The following is a 20,009-nucleotide window of genomic DNA, read 5'->3' as shown; positions in this document are numbered from 1 at the left end:
CTTTGGCACACTTAGGATCAAATAACATGTCTTACAATTCCTCAGTCATGTATGTTTTATGTATCAGACTCTTCAGAAAGATGTGCGCTACAAAATGAACATGCAGTCTGAGTTGCAATAGGAAAGCAGGTAGTCTCCACGTGACCCGTGTTTACATTTAGTGATTTTGCTGTTTGCTCTTTGTCTACTACATTCACGTCAAATGAAAACAAAATTGATTTCTTTGGTCGGAAGCTATCATGTGAATTAAAATACATTCACATAATTACAAAAGGCTAAAACATGTTATTAGTTTCAGATTTTATTTTATTTTCACCTTTCTGACAGTCAAACATTGCCATACAGAACAATGAAGTTATTTTTATCGGTCTGCTGAAGAAATTTTCTTTTATTAATCTTTTCTGCTGAGGCAACATATTTGAAACAAAGGGTTTAATTTCAAACTATAGGCTAGTTTCAACTGTTCAATGTATTTCTAGCACTTATGGCATTTTGCCATAACAAAGAACCAGACATGATATAATGAAGTACTGGTACCCAAGGAAATTTACATCCCGAAACCACATTGAAAAGCTTAATATCAGTTCCATGCCTACTTCACTGAGAATCTGGGACTCGTTTAAAAATCAGCTCTTTGATGACGAGCCATGTAGAAGAATTTATAGCAAAGATCATCACACATTTATGTTGTTACTAAAAAATTTACTGGCCCATTTGTGTGATATATCTTAAAATGTAAAACGTGCATAAAAGACCAATATTATATGTGAAAGCTTTGTTTTTCTTGTAGCAACATTATATAAATTAATTTAAACCATTAACTTTTCGTGCTAGTGTGTTTGCGGTACTTAACAGTGATATTGCTATTGCCTGAGTACACCATGTGTCCGAAACTGTGAATATCCGCTGACATCGGCTGGCGAGATCATGTGACATGAGCTATGACTGGCTTACAAATACACATGTTTGTCACTGTTAGTAGTTTATCCTGTAGTGAAGTAGAAGTGGATAGTTCCTGTGAATTATTATGGGTGAAGGTTACACTCAGCTAGGTTAATAATTGGCTCCTTTTTACCGACCTCCCGACTCAGCAGCATTAGAACAACTGAGAGAAAATCTGGAATACATTTCACATAAATTTTCTCAACATGTTATAGTCTTACGTGGAGATTTCAATTTACCAGCTATAGACTGGGACACTCAGATGTTTAGGACGGGTGGTAGGGACAGAGCATCCTGTGACATTATACTGAGTGCACTATCCGAAAATTACCTCGAGCAATTAAACATAGAACCGATAACATCTTGGACCTGCTGATAACAAACAGACCCGAACTGTTCGACTCTGTAAGTGCAGAACAGGGAATCGGTGATCATAAGGCCGTTGCAGCATCCCTGGAATATGGATATAAAAAAATAGGAATAGGAATATAAAAAATAGGAATATAAAAAAAAGGGAGGAAGGTTTATCTGTTTAGCAAGAGTAATAAGAGACAATTTCAGACTACCTAACAGATCAAAACGAAAGTTTCTGTTCCGACACTGACAATGTTGAGTGTTAATGGAAAAAGTTCAAGGCAGTCGTAAAATGTGTTTTAGACAGGTACGTGCCGAGTAAAACTGTGAGGGACGGGAAAAACCCACTGTGGTTCAACAACAAAGTTAGGAAACTACGGCGAAAGCAAAGACAGCTTCACTGCAAGTTTAAATGCAGCCAAAACCTCTCAAAGTTAAACAATGTCAAAGTTACCGTAAGGATGGCTATGCCGTGAAGCGTACAGTGAATTCGAAAGTAAAATTCTATGTACCGGCTTGACAGAAAATCCTTGGAAGTTCTGGTCTTACGTTAAATCAGTAAGTGGCTCGAAACAGCATATCCAGACACTCCGGGATGATGATGGCATTGAAACAGAGGATGACACGCGTAAAGCTGAAATGCTAAACACCTCTTTCCAAAGCTGTTTCATAGAGGAAGACCGGACTGCAGTGCCTTCTCTAAATCCTCGCACAAACGAAAAAATATCTGGCAACGAAATAAGTGTCCAAGGAATAGAAAAGCAACCCCCCCCCACCCCCTCCTCCTATCCTTCTAACAGCCGTGTACCCCAAGTCTCTAGAGGAACGGAAGGTTCCAAATGATTGGAATAGAGCACAGGTAATCCCAATCTTCAAGAAGGGCCGTCAAGCAGATGTGCAAAACTATAGACCTATATCTCTGACGTCAATCTGTTATAGAATTTTAGAACATGTTTTTTGCTCGCGTATCATGTCGTTTCTGGAAACCCAGAATCTAATCTGTAGGAATCAACATGGATTCCAGAAACAGCGATCGTGTGAGACCCAACTCGCTTTATTTGTTCGTGAGACCCAGAAAATATTAGATACAGGCTCCCAGGTAGATGCTATTTTCCTTGACTTCCGGAAGGTGTTCGATACAGTTCCGCACTGTCGCCTGATAAACAAAGTAAGAGCCTACAGAATATCAGACCAGCTGTGTAGCTGGATTGAAGAGTTTTTAGCAAACAGAACACAGCATGTTGTTATCAATGGAGAGATGTCTACAGACGTTAAAGTAACCTCTGGTGTGCCTCAGGGGAGTGTTATGGGACCATTGATTTTCGCAATATATATAAATGACCTAGTAGATAGTGTCGGAAGTGCCATGCGGCTTTTCGCGGACGATGCTGTAGTATACAGAGAAGTTGCAGCATTAGAAAATTGTAGCGAAACGCAGGAAGATCTGCAGCGGATAGGCACTTGTTGCAGGGAGTGGCAACTGACCCTTAACATTGACAAATGTAATATATTGCGAATACATAGAAAGAAGGATCCTTTATCGTATGATTATATGATAGGGGAACAAACACTGGTAGCAGTTACTTCTGTAAAATATATGGGAGTATGCGTGCGGAACGGTTTGAAGTGGAATGATCATATAAAAGTAATTGTTAGTAAGGTGGGTACCAGGTTGAGATTCATTGGGAGATTCCTTAGGAAATGCAGTCAATCAACAAAGGGCGTGGCTTACAAAACACTCATTCGACCTATGCTTGAGTATTGCTCATCAGTGTGGGATCCATGCCAGGTTGGGTTGACAGAGGAGATAGAGAAGATCCAAAGAAGAGCGGCGCGTTTTGTCACAGGGTTATTTGGTAAGCGTTACGGAGATGTTTAGCAAACTCGAGTGGCAGACTCTGCAAGAGAGGCGCTCTGCATCACGGTGTAGCCTGCTGTCCAGGTTTCGAGAGGGTGCGTTTCTGGATGAGGTATCTAATATATTGCTTCCCCCTAATTATACCTCCTGAGGAGATCACGAATGTAAAATTAGACAGATTCAAGCGTGCATGGAGGCTTTCCCGCAGCCGTTCTTCCCGCGAACCATAAGCAACTGGAACCGGAAAGGGAGGTAACGACAGTGGCACGTAAACTGCCCTCTGCCACACACCGTTGGGTGGCTTGTAGAGTATATATGTAGATGTAGATCACAAGCTCGATTTCAATGCTTCGGAAAGTAACATGCAGTGTTTGGTGGAATTGGAATTTATACTTTTGTAAAACAAAAATATGCAGCGTACATGTTACTGCACATCAAACATCTTTCCAAAAGGTTCCCCCCCCCCCCCCCCTCCCCCCCTCCCTGAGTTTCGTCTTCTAAAGCACCGGAAAATTCTACGCCCATATATAAAACCATAACCATTCAAAGGATTGATAAGTTATACAGTTCCAAGAGAATATATACTGTCAATTAAAAGGGAAAAAACTATATTTCCACCCGGGAGAAAGTGTATTTTTAACCTGGAAATGCGGGAGAAATCTGGGAATTTTTTTTCCTTGTCCCACGTATACAACCTGAAAGAAGAAGCAATTCAATGGCTGGCTCGGCCGATCAGGTCGTTTAGTGGAAAATGCCTTTGGTATGTTGCCAATGAAATGGCGTGTATTTTTAAGAGCCGTAGAAACTGATGTTGAAACTGCAGAACATATTGTTAAAGCAGCTTTGCACAGTCACATTATCTCAAGTAATTACAAAAAATACCCACCTTCTAAAAGTGAAGAAGTGTGCAAACCAATACGTGCATTCGTAGATATTGGATCAACTAATCGAAGGTCACCTATTGCTGCAATTAAAGTTCGCGATCATTTTGCTGATTATTTCAACAGAAGATAAGCTACACAATATGGACATAAATTTGATTACCTCAAATTTTATTTACAAATTATATTATAAACGTATTATTGAAAGCATGAAGATTACAGCATGGACTATAATAAATTCAGTGGCCAAAAGCAAGCAGAAAGCTGAGGTAGAAATATCAGCAGATGAATTTAATAACTGCTGTATAAAATCTATTAACCAAATTAGGGAAAGCATTGGGGGGCCGCAAGAAACTGTAGCTGATCTCATTAACTATACCCTGAAAGACAGATTCATTTTAACGGAGGTTACACAATATGTTGTTTCAACTATTGTAAATAATTTTAGACCCTCTGATAGTGAAGAGATACATGGAATTTTGTGTAATTTGTTTAAAAAGGTAATTGGGCACATAGTATATCCTCTTACTAAATGTATAAACATATGTCTAATTGAAGGAGTATTCCCAGATGTATTAAAATTATCCACGGTAGTGCCCATGTACAAGAAAGGAGACAAAAACTGCCCCACTAGCTATCACCCAATATCTCTGACACCTATTTTATCTAAAGTTTTGGAATCCATCATCAACTCCCAGTTGTGTGACATGTCATAACATTATTACTGCAGTACAATTTGGCTTTAGGAAGGGCAAATCCACAATCCTTGCCATTGACTCCCTGATTAAAAAAGTGCTTAATGCTTATGAAGGAAAAAATTTTGCTCGGGCTACCTTTTGTGAACTTCGCAAAGCCTTCGATTGTGTGGAGCATATTTCTCTCCTCAACAAACTAGTTTATTATGGAATCACAAAAAGTGAAGTTGACAACATCGAATCTTTTGTCAGCAACTGTAAACAAATTGTTTGTATTGGTAAACAGTGTGGTGTGCCACAAGGCTCAGTATTAGGACCTCTGCTATTTATACTAATGACAAATGATCTACCATCTTACATAAATACTCACTCCATTCTCTATGCAGATGATACAACATTTTTCAATATCAGGTCTGACGTGGATATGCCCCAAACTGTGGCAAATGACACAATATCACAAGCATCAGCCTGGTTTCTAGCTAACGGGTTCCTGCTTAATGAGAGTAAAACTCAAAAGATTGTATTTAGTTTAAGAGATCTGCCAGTAGCAGACTTCATGGATAGTATTAAGTTCTTAGGTATAGTTATAGATAGTAAATTGACTTGGGAGCCACATACTAAATACATTAGTGCAAGGCTGTCTAGAGTGGTGTTTTTGTTAAGTAATTAAAAAAAACCACATACCTGCGGCCATTGTAAGATCGTCCTACTTTGCTCCTGCCCTTTTTTCTTTTCTTTCCCCCCCCCCCCCCTTCAAAGTATCTTATGGTCTTTTAATATGGGGCAATAGCTCACACCTTCAGGACAATTTGGTACTTTCTTCTAAAGTAATTCGAATTATCACAAACAGTGATAAACTGGCCCACTGCAAACCACTGTTTATCAACTTAAAAATATTAACTGTTATAAACTTGTATATTTACACTGCCCTACTGCATATAAAGAGCAACTTATCATAATATCAGCATAGAAGAGATGTACACTCTCATGGAATCAGAAATAGTAGTCATCTTGACGTACCGTACAACAGATTATCTAAGTCACTGAACAGCTACGAAGTGGTGGGTATGAAGATGTTTAACAAACTGCCACTAGAATGGGTAGAAGCTCCATTAGATTTATTTAAAGACATATTATTCAGTTGGTTAGCTGCAAATCCTTGCTACTCACTTCAGGAATTTTATGACTGTAAAATACAATAGTGGTAACGGTTTGGAGAGTACAGCTTGATTTCTTTAACTGACTAATTTATGATGCAATGTTTTCATATTACTTGATTTTAAATATTGTATTTTATTGAAAACCAATAGTGTCATATTGATCTTTGTGTATATTTGCTGTATAACTTGTATACATGTAACTTGACTTTTTCAATTGCTGTAATAGCTAAACGACAATAAAATTTCATCCAATTCAATTCAGTTCAATGCATCCTACATTCCCATAACCTTCCTGGCCTCAACCTCCTTTATTCACTGTTCTCACCCATCCAGCCTCCTCCCTGTTCTCATTCCAGCATTACACAGCTGTCATTTCATTGCCACACCCAGTCTTTTAATTTCTTTTTATTTGTCTCCTTTCTGCTACTTACCCCCTACCCCCTCCGCAACTTCTTTCCTGCCCTCCGTGTAAACTGCAAAACTTCACTGTCTGCCACTCCCACCATACTATCCCTCCCCCTCCTGGCCCCAACTTCCACCTTACCCCCAACCGGTCACCACTCCCATCATGCACTGATGCTGCTGCTTGCAGTGTAGTTTCAGCTCTCTGGGACTGCAGATGTGTGTGCAAGTTGCGTGCGTCTGTGTGCATGTGTGCGTGTGCATGTGTACGCACTGCTGACAAAGGCCTTATTGGCCGAAAGCTATAAGTGTGTGAATCTTTTTGTTGTGCCTGTCGCGACCCAGCATCTCTGCTATATGGTGAGTAGCAACTTTCCTTCTTTGGTATTGTTACATTCCATCCTGGATTTTCCATTGTTTGAATATTTGATGTGGGTTGTGCTTGCACAGCACAGTCCGTGAACCTTGTGTGTTCACTCCATGGCCATGGTCTGTACTGTTTCAAGCTCTGGCTAGTGGTACCTTTTACCATCTTCTTGTGTTTGACGTAGGCAGCTCTCAAGTTCCTCCACTTTGTTTTTAAGGTCTCGGCTGCAAATGTAAAAATGTACCAGTAATGTATTCTTGGAGAATCATGATTGGGACAGATGTCTGAAGTGGAAATAATCACATTCAAAGATATCTCTAATGTTAATGGGATATGAAAATGCGTCTTATGATATGCTACTATTCCCATTCAAATATGAAATTCTCTTCCCGTATGTGGTCCTCTAGTATTGAGTATTCGTCCTGTGACATTTTTCAATTATTCTAGCCAGTAAGTAATTTCTTTGTCATCAAAGATCCCCCCCACCTACACACACACACACACACACACACACACACACACACACACACACACACACACACACACACAAAACTGGCAAGTTGATAAAACCAGTGTGGTAGAATTTACACCTGAAGTAGAACATTCTACCATTTCATGGCAGTAAAAGAAATGGGTATTAAAATATTGAACTATATAAGATATTGTGTGATCAATGTGAACCCTTAACAAGCTGAGCCTGTCATAGCTAAGGAGACATACACTGTAGTATCTCATAACGCAATTAACTGCCACGCAAGATGTCGCATTTTCAATAAAGGGCAGTTTCGTTGTTACTACAATATCACATTTGAGTAACACAATACCTTTAAAGGAAAAATAACCAAGCGACACCTCTGTGAAGCTACATACAATATCCAATTTCTGTGTTATCCATACAAAACTAAGTGGGTAAATACTTCAGTGACTGTAAATGTTAAGCAAACAAAAACATTTTAGATCATTGGCAAAATTATGTGAAATATATTTGTCATAATATCAGAAATATTACTTTAATTTGTATTATGAAAGAGTTGCGTGGAATAGCATCTTGTGTTGTTAGCATTAAAAACAAGCATGGGAATAACACACGACCTCAAAATATATGACATGGGGAGGGACAATGAATTTTCGTTTAAATGGAACACAATTACCTTACATCAAGACCGATTTTAACAAAGGTGACGGTTCTTTTCTCTTTCCACTTTCTATGTGTAGTTTTCCATTTTGATGGCGTTGTTGCTTACATACTTGCAGATGCTGTAAGTTGTAATATACACGAGATGAATCCAGTACTTACTAATATACTTTGCTACATTTTTGCTTCTGTGGAACTTAAATTTTTGCAAAAATATTTTACCATTTTGATCCAGTTTAGCAGCTATATCCCTCCAAGCTTCAGCCTTCTTCAGAATGTTCTTGTAATCAGGATCACATGTATCATACAAAAAGTTGTTTTCTGTCACCTCCTCTATAAGTCTTTCTGTGTCCATGACGCTTGCACTACAAGCTGTAAGACAAAAACTGCCTCTCGCCGCTGCTTCCAGTGTGACAACAGAGCAGTCGAATGCACCAACAGAGGCAAGTGCCGGCTTGTGGCGAATCTGTAATCTGTGACAACCTGGTGGCGGCCGGAGCGGCTGGCCAGTTGCCGGTGCATCAGAGCCGCATGTTGTGTGACCGCTGCCATACTATAACGAGCAATTCAACAGTGTGGCCTGCCAGCTGTGGTTCAAGGCCTCAGGCAGGACGGCCAGGCCATTTTCAACAGATACGTGATCAGTTTACTCCTAGTATATTGTTACTGCTATAGTTGAACTGTAGTTGAAGATTAAGGTACATTCACATCAAAAACCAACTCCAACAAACAAGAACATAAAACTGTTGTTAGTTTGCCAAACTTGCGACTGTTGTTAGTTTGCCAAACTTGCGACTGTTGTTAGTGTGGCAAACTTGCAACTGTTGTTAGTGTGGCAAACTTGCAACTGTTGTTAGTGTGGCAAACTTGCAACTGTTGTTAGTGTGGCAAACTTGCAACTGTTGAAAACACACATTTGGGTTTTTATTTTTTGTTACAGAAAAATGGAAATGGATTCTGACTGTGAAGATTTGCCATTTGTTATGGTGGGCGTTGATGCTTTTGCTCTTTCAGAGTACAAGATGAAACCATACGCAGGATGGTAAGAGAGAGGCAGCCAGGAAAGAATGTTTAATTACCGAATATCTCACACTAGAAGAATTGTGGAGAATTTTTTTTAATATTGTAAGCAGTTTTTTGGTGTCTTAGAACGGCTGTGCAACTGTGTCTTTTCACAGTTTTCTTAGGCGAATTAAAGAAAGTGCCATAGTTTACTCACCACCTGGCAGTTTTGATGTGGAAGATCCAGAAACAGGCAGGGTTTTGGGATGGCAGTTGAAGGGTACCTCCGCTAAATAAATGTTTTCAAAGAAAGAGAGGCAACGCAGGAAGAACCACAATGAGCATACAGGATGAATTTGCAATCTACTTTGTATCGGATGTTGGTAAAATGAAATGGCAAGAGAAATATGAATAGTTAAATACCGAAAGAAAAGACAAATGTAGTGGTAGTCAAAAACTTCCGAACATAACCCTTATAGCTTTACTTATTACCAATGTAAGCCATTAATTTGGAAACTACTTTGTATCAGATGTTGACAAAATGGTATGACAAGAGAAATAAATAAATTTGCAGCAAAAATACAGTTGTAATTACAAAATTTCTGACCAAAAATCTTGCAGCTTCAGTTACACTAGTGAACGACATTTTACTTATGATTGTAAATATTTGTCTCCCTACCTTGTTCACGCCTTCCAAATACTTCGTATGTTTGTAAAATACCCTTTCTCAGAATGTAGATCTCAGTTGTCCCAGACCCACTTTTAGTTTTGACCATTTTACAGTGCTCACGATTGTACTGTTTTTTCATGTTTATCCATTTCCTTCCACACTCCACAAGTGGTACACCAATTTTATCTGAAACTTCTTTCAACAAATCTTTCCTTTTACATCTGTCTTTATCGGAATCAGAAGGATGCTACAGAGGTTCCCTCATTTCAGTTTCTAACAAAAGCTGAATTGTTTGATCTGCTGACGACTCGTGAATTGCCATTGTCGAAAGAAACACAGCAGACAGTGCGACATATGCGCATGCACGAGTCGGACAACTCTGCCGTGTTTTTGCTCACTGACCATAAACTACGAACTCGAGACAAAACTTCCCTCAACTAGTTGTTCAGATTCGCGACTCCAAACAGCTGTTGGCAGCAGTTGAAAACATAGTCAAACTTGAAGTTGAAAACAGTTGTCAGTCGAGTTTGTTGGAGTTGGGTTTCACTGTGAAGGTACCTTTAGTGGAAACAAGAATCACAAAGGCAGATGTGAATATAGTTTTATAAGGTTCGGTGTCGTTCGTTGCAGCAATTATGCTGAAATAAAGACTGGGTGGCTAGCTATAGTAACGGATAACTGCATCAAACCAAATCAAAGTAATATCAATAAAAAACACTCAGAACTCGGCAACCATTCAAACTGAGTGTTGAGAGGTTTTTTATTGTTATTTACAATGTCTCTGAGTTGCGGTTGCCCTCCACAGAAAGTTGGTCTAATCAAAGTGGAAGGAACATAGTCTGTGAACAAAGAATGGTGTATGCTTTTTTCACTGCTACTGAATATAGTCATTATCTGTAAATATGAAACACCAAAAGGGTGGAGTGTGCCTTAAGGTTTTCAAACGAATCTAGAAGTGGCCAATAGTGAACCTGGATGGGTCCTGTTCCCCAACAACCACCTTTGTGCTCGGAGAGAGAGGAAAAAAGTGTGGGCTGGGAATCCCAGATATATATTGTTTCACACTCACATTATGTCCTAAACGTGGTTTCACATAACTTCATTGTATTATGAAAAGTGAAACAAATTATCCATTGGTATATTTTGACTTCCCGTAAGTAACTGTGTTCGTAAGAAACATTCCTAAACACTTTGTATTTTATGTTTTTACTAATTTTGTACTCTCTAATGTAGGTAATGGCTTAAAAATGTACACAGGGTTTCAGAACTAGATGCAAAAAAAAAAAAAAAAAGTATGATGGAAACTAATAAATTATAAATTTCCATAAAAGTTCCAATGAATGTAATCCACAATGTAAAGGACCTCTTATTCTACATTGTTGCTATCGCCATCACCTTAAATAAATAAATAAATAAATAAATAACATATGCTGGAAACCCACATTATCAGATCTTCATAACATTCTTTTAGGAAATGTACTGTTTCATAACTTGGAGAATTCTTTGAAAATTTATTTGGAAAACTTGAGTATTTGCGTTACTTTCTCAAGACTTCAGAATGACCCTGTGCATTTCCAGATTTGTTTGCATGTAGTCATATTGATATGGGGAAAAAAGGATTTCAAATATATAGTACCTGTCTGCTGTCAAAAGAAATTTTGGTTTTAGGAGGAGTCCGAAAGTGACTTGTCACAATCTGAAACGGATGCTTTGAAGGAAATAGATGATTTCCTCGATGAAGCTCTTGGAGACTCATCAGACTCGGAGGGTCCAACACCACCAAAAAGAACAAGAGAGCACAGCCTTTCTCCTCAGGTATGGATTCAGATAAATGTGACATTTCTTGCTGGAAAAAAAAATCTTTGTTTTGTTCATGTCAAAACATAAAAGCAATCCGATAAGTTGTGAAATACTTAAAAACTGTTAAATTGAAGAAACTTTCAAGTAATTTAATCGTTCGTAGCCATTACTGGTTCCAAACACATTGTTAATCAAATTGCTGCAATATATCATATTTGCCCAGTGTGATGTAACCCTGAATGTAGTTTTATTTTAAGCGAAGTATTATTAATAAGAATTACAAACTGTTTTATTTGTATATGATATCTGAGAGAAAAGTGAACATCAAGCCTTTTCTAGACTTACCCCGTTTATTGATTTGACCAAAAAAAATCAAGAAAAGAGATAATTAACTTCTAGTGTCCAAATTGAGACTTTTGTGTCAAATTAAGAGATTCTGTCCTAATAGCACAGCTTATATTGCTGTGAGTGGAAGAAATAGCAATAATATTTACACTCGCAGGTGGGGTGGGGGGTTGAAAACAATGGCGGTTGTTGCCTTTTTGAGGGGTAATATATTGTCGTCTTCAACTACTTATTGTGCACTTTTTAAATAGAAATAAGTAATAAATTCGTTTCTGAAGTTTTAAACAGAGATACAGATGATTACTAGGTTGAACATAGGTGTGACAATATTAAGTAGCATACTGCGGCTGCAATGGTTTATAGTTTAACTGTTGAGAATTCATTGTCTCTTGTAAACACACATTAATTTGTAAAGTGGTGAAAGCAACTACACAGTTAATAAGTAAATATCTGATAGTGGTTAGCGAAAACATTATGTAAGAAGTAATAAATCAAAACAGTTGGAGAACACTGTGCTCACAGATCAAAGTTAAGTCTAAATTCCATATCGGCATGTACAAGGATTGGAACTGAAATAGTGGCAACTGTTTATACACAACCAATAGAAAAGAGTTGCATGTTTGTACCTGTTACTGTCCTTCAAAGTAGTCACCAGTGTTGTGTAGATTTGGAAGGAGTAGTATACTGTTAGCAGAGCCTGTTCTGTTGATGGTGTGAATGGAGCGGTCTAAAGTTGGGGTGATTCACGTGTATGACTGTGATTGTTTTATCCTAATGCATTACGTTCCTCCACAGCAGACCGTCAGTGCACAGTATTACTGTTCGTTTTTGGAGCATCACCTGCGACCAGCTTTGCGAAAGAAGTGGTGACACTTTCTGGCCAAACCACCAATAATTTGGCCCCCCATGAACCATGGACCTTGCCGTTGGTGGGGAGGCTTGCGTGCCTCAGCGATACAGATGGCCGTACCGTAGGTGCAACCACAACGGAGGGGTATCTGTTGAGAGGCCAGACAAACATGTGGTTCCTGAAGAGGGGCAGCAGCCTTCTCAGTAGTTGCAGGGGCAACAGTCTGGATGATTGACTGATCTGGCCTTGCAACATTAACCAAAACGGCCTAGCTGTGCTGGTACTGCGAACGGCTGAAAGCAAGGGGAAACTACAGCCGTAATTTATCCCGAGGACATGCAGCTTTACTGTATGATTAAATGATGATGACGTCCTCTTGGGTAAAATATTCCGGAGATAAAATAGTCCCCCATTCGGATCTCCGGGCGGGGACTACTCAGGAGGACGTCGTTATCAGGAGAAAGAAAACTGGCATTCTACGGATCGGAGTGTGGAATGTCAGATCCCTTAATCGGGCAGGTAGGTTAGAAAATTTAAAAAGGGAAATGGATAGGTTAAAGTTAAATATAGTGAGAATTAGTGAAGTTCGGTGGCAGGAGGAACAAGACTTTTGGTCAGGTGAATACAGGGTTATAAATACAAAATCAAATAGGGGTAATGCAGGAGTAGGTTTAATAATGAATAGGAAAATAGGAATGCGGGTAAGCTGCTACAAACAGCATAGTGAACGCATTATTGTGGCCAAGATAGACACGAAGCCCATGCCTACTCCAGTAGTACAAGTTTATATGCCAACCAGCTCTGCAGATGACGAAGAAATTGATGAAATGTATGATGCGATAAAACAAATTATTCAGGTAGTGAAGGGAGATGAAAATTTAATAGTCATGGGTGACTGGAATTCGTCAGTAGGACAAGGGAGAGAAGGAAACATAGTAGGTGATTATGGATTGGGGCTAAGAAATGAAAGAGTAAGCTGTCTGGTAGAATTTTGCACAGAGCATAACTTAATCATAGCTAACACTTGGTTCAAGAATCATAAAAGAAGGTCATATACATGGAAGAATCCTGGAGATACTAAAAGGTATCAGATAGATTATATAATGGTAAGACAGAGATTTAGGAATCAGGTTTTAAATTGTACGGCATTTCCAGGGGCAGATTTGGACTCTGACCACTATCTATTGGTTATGACCTGTAGGTTAAAACTGAAGAAACTGCAAAAAGGTGGGAATTTAAGGACATGGGATCTGGATAAGCTGAAAGAACCAGAGGTTGTACAGAGTTTCAAGGAGAGCATAAGGGAACAATTGGCAACAATGGGGGAAAGGAACACAGTTGAAGAAGAATGGGTAGCTCTGAGGGTTGAAGTAGTGAAAGCAGCAGAGGATCAAGTAGGTAAAAAGACGAGGGCTAGTAGAAATCCTTGGGTAACAGAAGAAATATTGAATTTAATTGATGAAAGGAGAAAATATAAAAATGCAGTAAATGAAGTAGGCAAAAAGGAGTACAAACATCTCAAAAATGAGATCGACAGGAAGTGAAAAATGGCTAAGCAGGCATGGCTAGAGGACAAACGTAAGGATGTAGAGGCTTATCTGACTGGGGGTAAGATAGATAAAGCCTACAGGAAAATTAAAGAGACCTTTGGAGAAAAGAGAACCACGTGTGTGAATATCAAGAGCTCAGATGGCAATCCAGTTCTAAGCAAAGAAGGGAAGGCAGAAAGGTGGAAGGAGTATATAGAAGGTTTATACAAGGGCGATGTACTTGAGGACAATATTATGGAAATGGAAGAGGATGTAGATGAAGACGAAATGGGAGGTAAGATACTGCGTGAAGAGTTTGACAGAGCACTGAAAGACCTGAGTCGAAACAAGGCCCCCGGAGTAGACAACATTCCATTAGAACTACTGACTGCCTTGGGAGAGCCAGTCATGACAAAACTCTACCAGCTGGTGAGCAAGATGTATGAGACAGGTGAAATACCCTCAGACTTCAAGAAGAATATAATAATTCCAATCCCAAAGAAAGCAGGTGCTGACAGATGTGAAAATTACCAAACTATCAGTTTAATAAGTCACAGCTGCAAAATACTAACGCGAATTCTTTAGAGACGAGTGGAAAAACTGGTAGATGCGGACCTCGGGGAGGATCAGTTTGGATTCCGTCGAAATGTTGGAACACGTGAGGCAATACTGACCTTACGACTTATCTTAGAAGAAAGATTAAGAAAAGGCAAACCTACGTTTCTAGCATTTGTAGACTTAGAGAAAGCTTTTGATAATGTTGACTGGAATACTCTCTTTCAAATTCTGAAGGTGGCAGGGGTAAAATACAGGGAGCGAAAGGGTATTTACAATTTGTACAGAAACCAGATGGCAGTCATAAGAGTCGAGGGGCATGAAACGGAAGCAGTGGTTGGGAAAGGAGTGAGACAGGGTTGTAGCCTCTCCCCGATGTTATTCAATCTGTATATTGAGCAATTAGTAAAGGAAACAAAAGAAAAATTTGGAGTAGGTATTAAAATTCATGGAGAAGAAATAAAAACTTTGAGGTTTGCCGATGACATTGTAATTCTGTCAGAGACGGCAAAGGACTTGGAAGAGCAGTTGAACGGAATGGAGAGTGTCTTGAAAGGAGGATATAAGATGAACATCAACAAAAGCAAAACGAGGATAATGGAATGTAGTCAAATTAAATCGGGTGATGCTGAGGGAATTAGATTAGGAAATGAGACAAAGTAGTAAAGGAGTTTTGCTATTTAGGAAGTAAAATAACTGATGATGGTCGAAGTAGAGAGGATATAAAATGTAGACTGGCAATGGCAAGGAAAGCGTTTCTCAAGAAGAGAAATTTGTTAACATCGAATATAGATTTATGTATCATGAAGTCGTTTATGAAAGTATTTGTATGGAGTGTAGCCATGTATGGAAGTGAAACATGGACGATAACTAGTTTGGACAAGAAGAGAATAGAGGCTTTTGAAATGTGGTGCTACAGAAGAATGCTGAAGATTAGATGGGTAGATCACGTAACTAATGAGGAGGTATTGAATAGGATTGGGGAGAAGAGAAGTTTGTGGCACAACTTGACTAGAAGAAGGGATCGGTTGGTAGGACGTTTTGAGGCATCAAGGGATCACAAATTTAGCATTGGAGGGCAGCGTGGAGGGTAAAAATCGTAGAGGGAGACCAAGAGATGAATACACTAAGCAGATTCAGAAGGATGTAGGTTGCAGTACGTACTGGGAGATGAAGCAGATTGCACAGGATAGAGTAGCATGGAGAGCTGCATCAAACCATTCTCAGGACTGAAGACAACAACAACAACAACAACAACAACGTGCGTGTGCATACAGCGCAGACTGTGGCTGCTCTGTTCAGTCGATGGGACTGGGAAGTACTGTACCATCCACTGTACTCCTCGGCCTTAAGTCCTTCTGACTTTGATTTGATTCCGAAGATGAATGAACCACTTCGTGGCATTCGCTTCAGAACTGTTCCAGAGATTCGACAGGCAGTAGATTGCTCCATTCACACCATCAACAGAAGATGCTCTGCTAACGGTATACTGTGCCTTCCCTGTTGCTGGCAACAGGTTCTACACAACACTAATGCCTACTTTGAAGGACAGTAACAGATGCAAACATATAACTCTTTTGTATCGGTTGTGAATAAATAGTTGCCACTATTTAAGTTCCAACCCTCATAATAAGGGTTTTACTGATGCAGTGCAATAAGTGAAATGTCAGTTAGTGGCAGAAAATATTAAAAGTCCCTCACTGGTGTATTGAACTGAAATCCAGACTGAGTGCACAAAGTCAGAGTGCAAAACAACTTCACATGCAAAAATACAAGATCTGCCGAACTGCAAGCAGAAATAAATCTGTTTTGACTAATGCAGAATAACTCTTTAAGTCCCAGTGAAATAGCGTTGAATATTGCAACTGCCAACGCAAAAAAATTTCTATCAGTGAAAATGTTCACAGCTGGATCATTGCTCAGACCAGTGTAGTTGCTGCTTCTACTAACTTGTACCAAATTGTCACTCTCTGCAAAATGGCAGTCACCCTTTCAAGGCCTTGAACCTCCCCTTTGTGGGAAATCCTGCATCTCCATCACTTAATGACTTTGTACATTCTCCAGCCTGATTCACAACTATTTTCTACATAAGTGATATCCAAAATCTGATTACACCATTAGCTGTGCACTAAAATTCTAATCAACTTACACATAATTTTATGCGCAGTAGTTCACCCAAAATTTAAAGTCAGACAAATGCAAAGTTATGTTGCACTGCCAAAAATTAGTTCCCACTCTCTGTGCCGTCAGTTATTACAATAAATATGGATATGTCACCACTTTATTGGATTTTACCTCGTTTCCATTGCACTGTTCAGAAATACAGTGGGTATGATATTTTTCAAGTTCCAGGTGAAGCTATGCAATTAAGAAATGCAGCTAGAAAGAATCTTACAAACTACACGTTGGATATGCTGTGTAACTACATTCACCAATGCGTACTGCCTTGGTGTGTGTGTGCGCGTGTGCGTGCGTGCGTGCGCGCAGTTTAAAAGTGTCTCGTCCATTAAGTACGTTACAAAACATACGAGTAATCCAGTCAACGTGCATCACGGATACCTACAATCTGAGTGCTTGATCTCTTTAACTTCAGTAATATAAAAGTTATTGAAGGTACACTTGATTTCAGTTACAAAAATCTTCTTGGTGCTATATCTTCTCACATATGTTAATAAAAATTATATCTGCGTACTGGCACATTGCTCCTCTCTTCTATTTAGCGTATCGTCCTTCACTGTATCTATTATTATGCGAACAATATAGAAAAAAAAACCTCTGAGCATGTTAGCAAAAGAGATGACATCGTGTCTGTTGGTTTGAATGTGACATTTCCGTGTTGCTCAGCTGCCGCTGACCAGCTGCGCAGCACAGGGAGTTGCCACACATGCACGTCTTCAGGCCTACCCAGAGACCTGCTCGTCCAAAGTCCACGTCATGGAGCTCGGGACCAAAACTCTTGCTCAAATATAGCCTGTCGTGTCTCAGTTGTCACAAATATTTGGCTGTTTCTTCAGATATGTTGGGGTTTCTTAGTTTGTAATTCATGGTGGGGCCTAAGAAAGCTGTTTTCTTTCTGAGTACATAGCAGATTTCACATTTATATTGACCTGAGAATGTGACAATATTTCTGTCTATTGCTTTTAGACACATTGTCTGCCCATTGCTCTCTCATTGACTGCATACAGCCAGCAGCTGACACACCACCATTTGTTTTCATCGTTTCTCATGGTAAGCATAAACAACATTGCTGAACAAACATACAACTACATTGCTGGCCACTGTCTAGACTTTCGCAGCCTCTTACAGAAACGTATACTCTTTTTGAATGTTTGTCCAATTTTAAAACCAATTCAGTTCTGACTACAATTGGATTTTAGGGAAACTGCTAGTTAAATGTGGTTAGATGTTCATAAAGATCTACGGTATGCAGTATGCATTCCCATGATTGCCAGCAAAACAAAATTTGCCTCTTACTTACCACTCACCTCCCTACATTCATTCTAGTTCTCAACCACACTAGTGTCGCTGTTCCTTCCAACTCTTTCAAATTCTTCAAAATAAATAATGCTGTGTTTGAGCTTGACTCAAATTGCTCCAGCAGTTTTAGTCCCAGCTCAAGGAATCTCGGGTTCTGGTCAATCTTACAATTGTCCCACGATGCAGTGACTTCCGCTAGTACTATATCTATGATTTATCTAGGGTCTTTAATATTCTATGGTTTTTAATAATGTAAAGAACTGTGAAAAATGTATTGCAGTGTCTTATTCAGTGCAGCTTTAATGTAACAGCTTTAACTAATAAATGAATAAAAGACTGCAGTCACTGTTCAGTCAAATTCTTGAGTTTTTGCTCATCCCACAATCTAGTGACAACTGTTCGTACTATCGTGACAATGGGTCTAGTGACTGTGATTTATTCTCATGATAGCTACTACAGTCTGGTTTGTATTTTAGGAATTAAATACTTAACTTTCTTTCTTTTTATGTTGAGATGTTACCATCTAGTTTTCAAGTTAACTAAAAGATGGTACAATTTTACCCATTATTCTAAAATGTGAAATTGCACCAGCTTCATACTCACATAATACATGTTGAAAGGCAACATTTTTTGTTTTGATTGTTAGTTTTACTTAAAAATCAACTTGAATATTTATATATTGATAGGTGCTGGTAATGTATGAGAACTCTTATTGCAAAGTCGTGCAAATACAACCAGGTTTTATATAAGGTGGGATTCAATGCTAATTCCTCCTGTGTTTCATGAAATTGTCAATTTTTAAGATGCTCTATCGTACAGTGTTGCGGCTAGTTCATAGTTGTCAGTATATCCCTTTCACTCTTGCCACATTATTCAAATGTCACACTATGATTCAAGCATATTAAATACTGTATCAAACACTGTGGTATATCAGGAAATCTTGAGTCCATTTGAATAGGAGAATCATTTGTCTACCCCAAAAATAAATCTGCCACACCAATTGCCAAAGCTTCATCTATAAGTAAGTGTGTGTGTGTGTGTGTGTGTGTGTGTGTGTGTGTGTGTGTGTGTCGGGGGGAGGGATAGCAGGAATATAAAATGCTTGACTACTTGTCTCTTCAAGTTGGTAAGAAAAGTTTGGACAGCTCCACCCAATCAATATTACCTCAAATTTTACACTGTGTCAAAATAGACATCTAGTGCAATGCTGAGGTATCCAACAGCAATTCCTGTTCTCAGTCATGTGTCAATGGCAGTTTTTCAGTTGACCCCCCAAAGCCACAGCACCTTACCAGCCCCTCCTATGGCACAGTTGGAGATGCCTCATCCTCCTCCGACTTCATTACGGCAGAGGACACCTGCCAAGGTGCCCCCTCCCAGGATGAAACAGACCATTATTCTACCAACAACCAACAGCTGACAGGCCCACAGGCTGCGGGTGGTAGTAAAAAAAATGGTCCTCTTCTGTCCCAGCATTCAAGACAGGAAATTCCTCACAGAAACTGAAACCTCACTGGGACGAAAAGGAAAAAGTGAAAGTTAAACCAACCGAATTCTACTGGTCTGGTTTATCTGGCCCTCATCCCCACAGAGGTTGAGCATATCAACACCGGAGAAGAATCGCTTGTTCAGGTGGAAAATGACTGCAGTAAAGTAAATAGTATTTCCTTTTCCCCTTCGCTACTTTCTCAGATCCCAGTCTGATGTTCCTCAATGCAACTGTAATGGTACCATCGCCACCTGGCCAAACTCCGCCAATTAATGGCTACTTATTCTGCAGTTGGTTTGGTACCGAACTATCTACTATTAAAAACTGCAAATCCTATTGTGAGAATTGCATTAACATCTGGAGGAGTCTGCACATTCATGCAGTCTGGTTCTTTCCATGACCAGGTGCCACCGACCACTGTGTTAGAAGCTGTGGCCTTTTGCGTCTACTTGTCAGTTACGGTAACAATATGTAATATTTCTCTGCCCCTAGACAGAG

The 20,009-nt window shown here is 39.3% G+C and overlaps 1 protein-coding gene across 6 annotated transcripts in view; it reads left to right on the top strand.

The window, feature by feature from the left end:
• LOC126278524 (anillin-like) overlaps positions 1 to 20,009 on the top strand; it is a 137,588-nt gene that overhangs the window by 47,767 nt on the left and 69,812 nt on the right. For all 6 annotated transcript variants that reach the window (XM_049978697.1, XM_049978698.1, XM_049978695.1 and 3 more), the window contains one exon: positions 11,135 to 11,281. In XM_049978697.1, coding sequence (XP_049834654.1) covers positions 11,135 to 11,281 — 147 coding nt within the window. The remainder of the gene's footprint in view (positions 1 to 11,134; positions 11,282 to 20,009) is intronic.

This window comes from Schistocerca gregaria, chromosome 6 (genome assembly GCF_023897955.1).
Source record: "Schistocerca gregaria isolate iqSchGreg1 chromosome 6, iqSchGreg1.2, whole genome shotgun sequence".
Lineage (NCBI taxonomy): Eukaryota > Metazoa > Arthropoda > Insecta > Orthoptera > Acrididae > Schistocerca > Schistocerca gregaria.
Note: the sequence above shows the minus strand (reverse complement) of the source record. Positions and strands in the feature narration are given on the sequence as shown.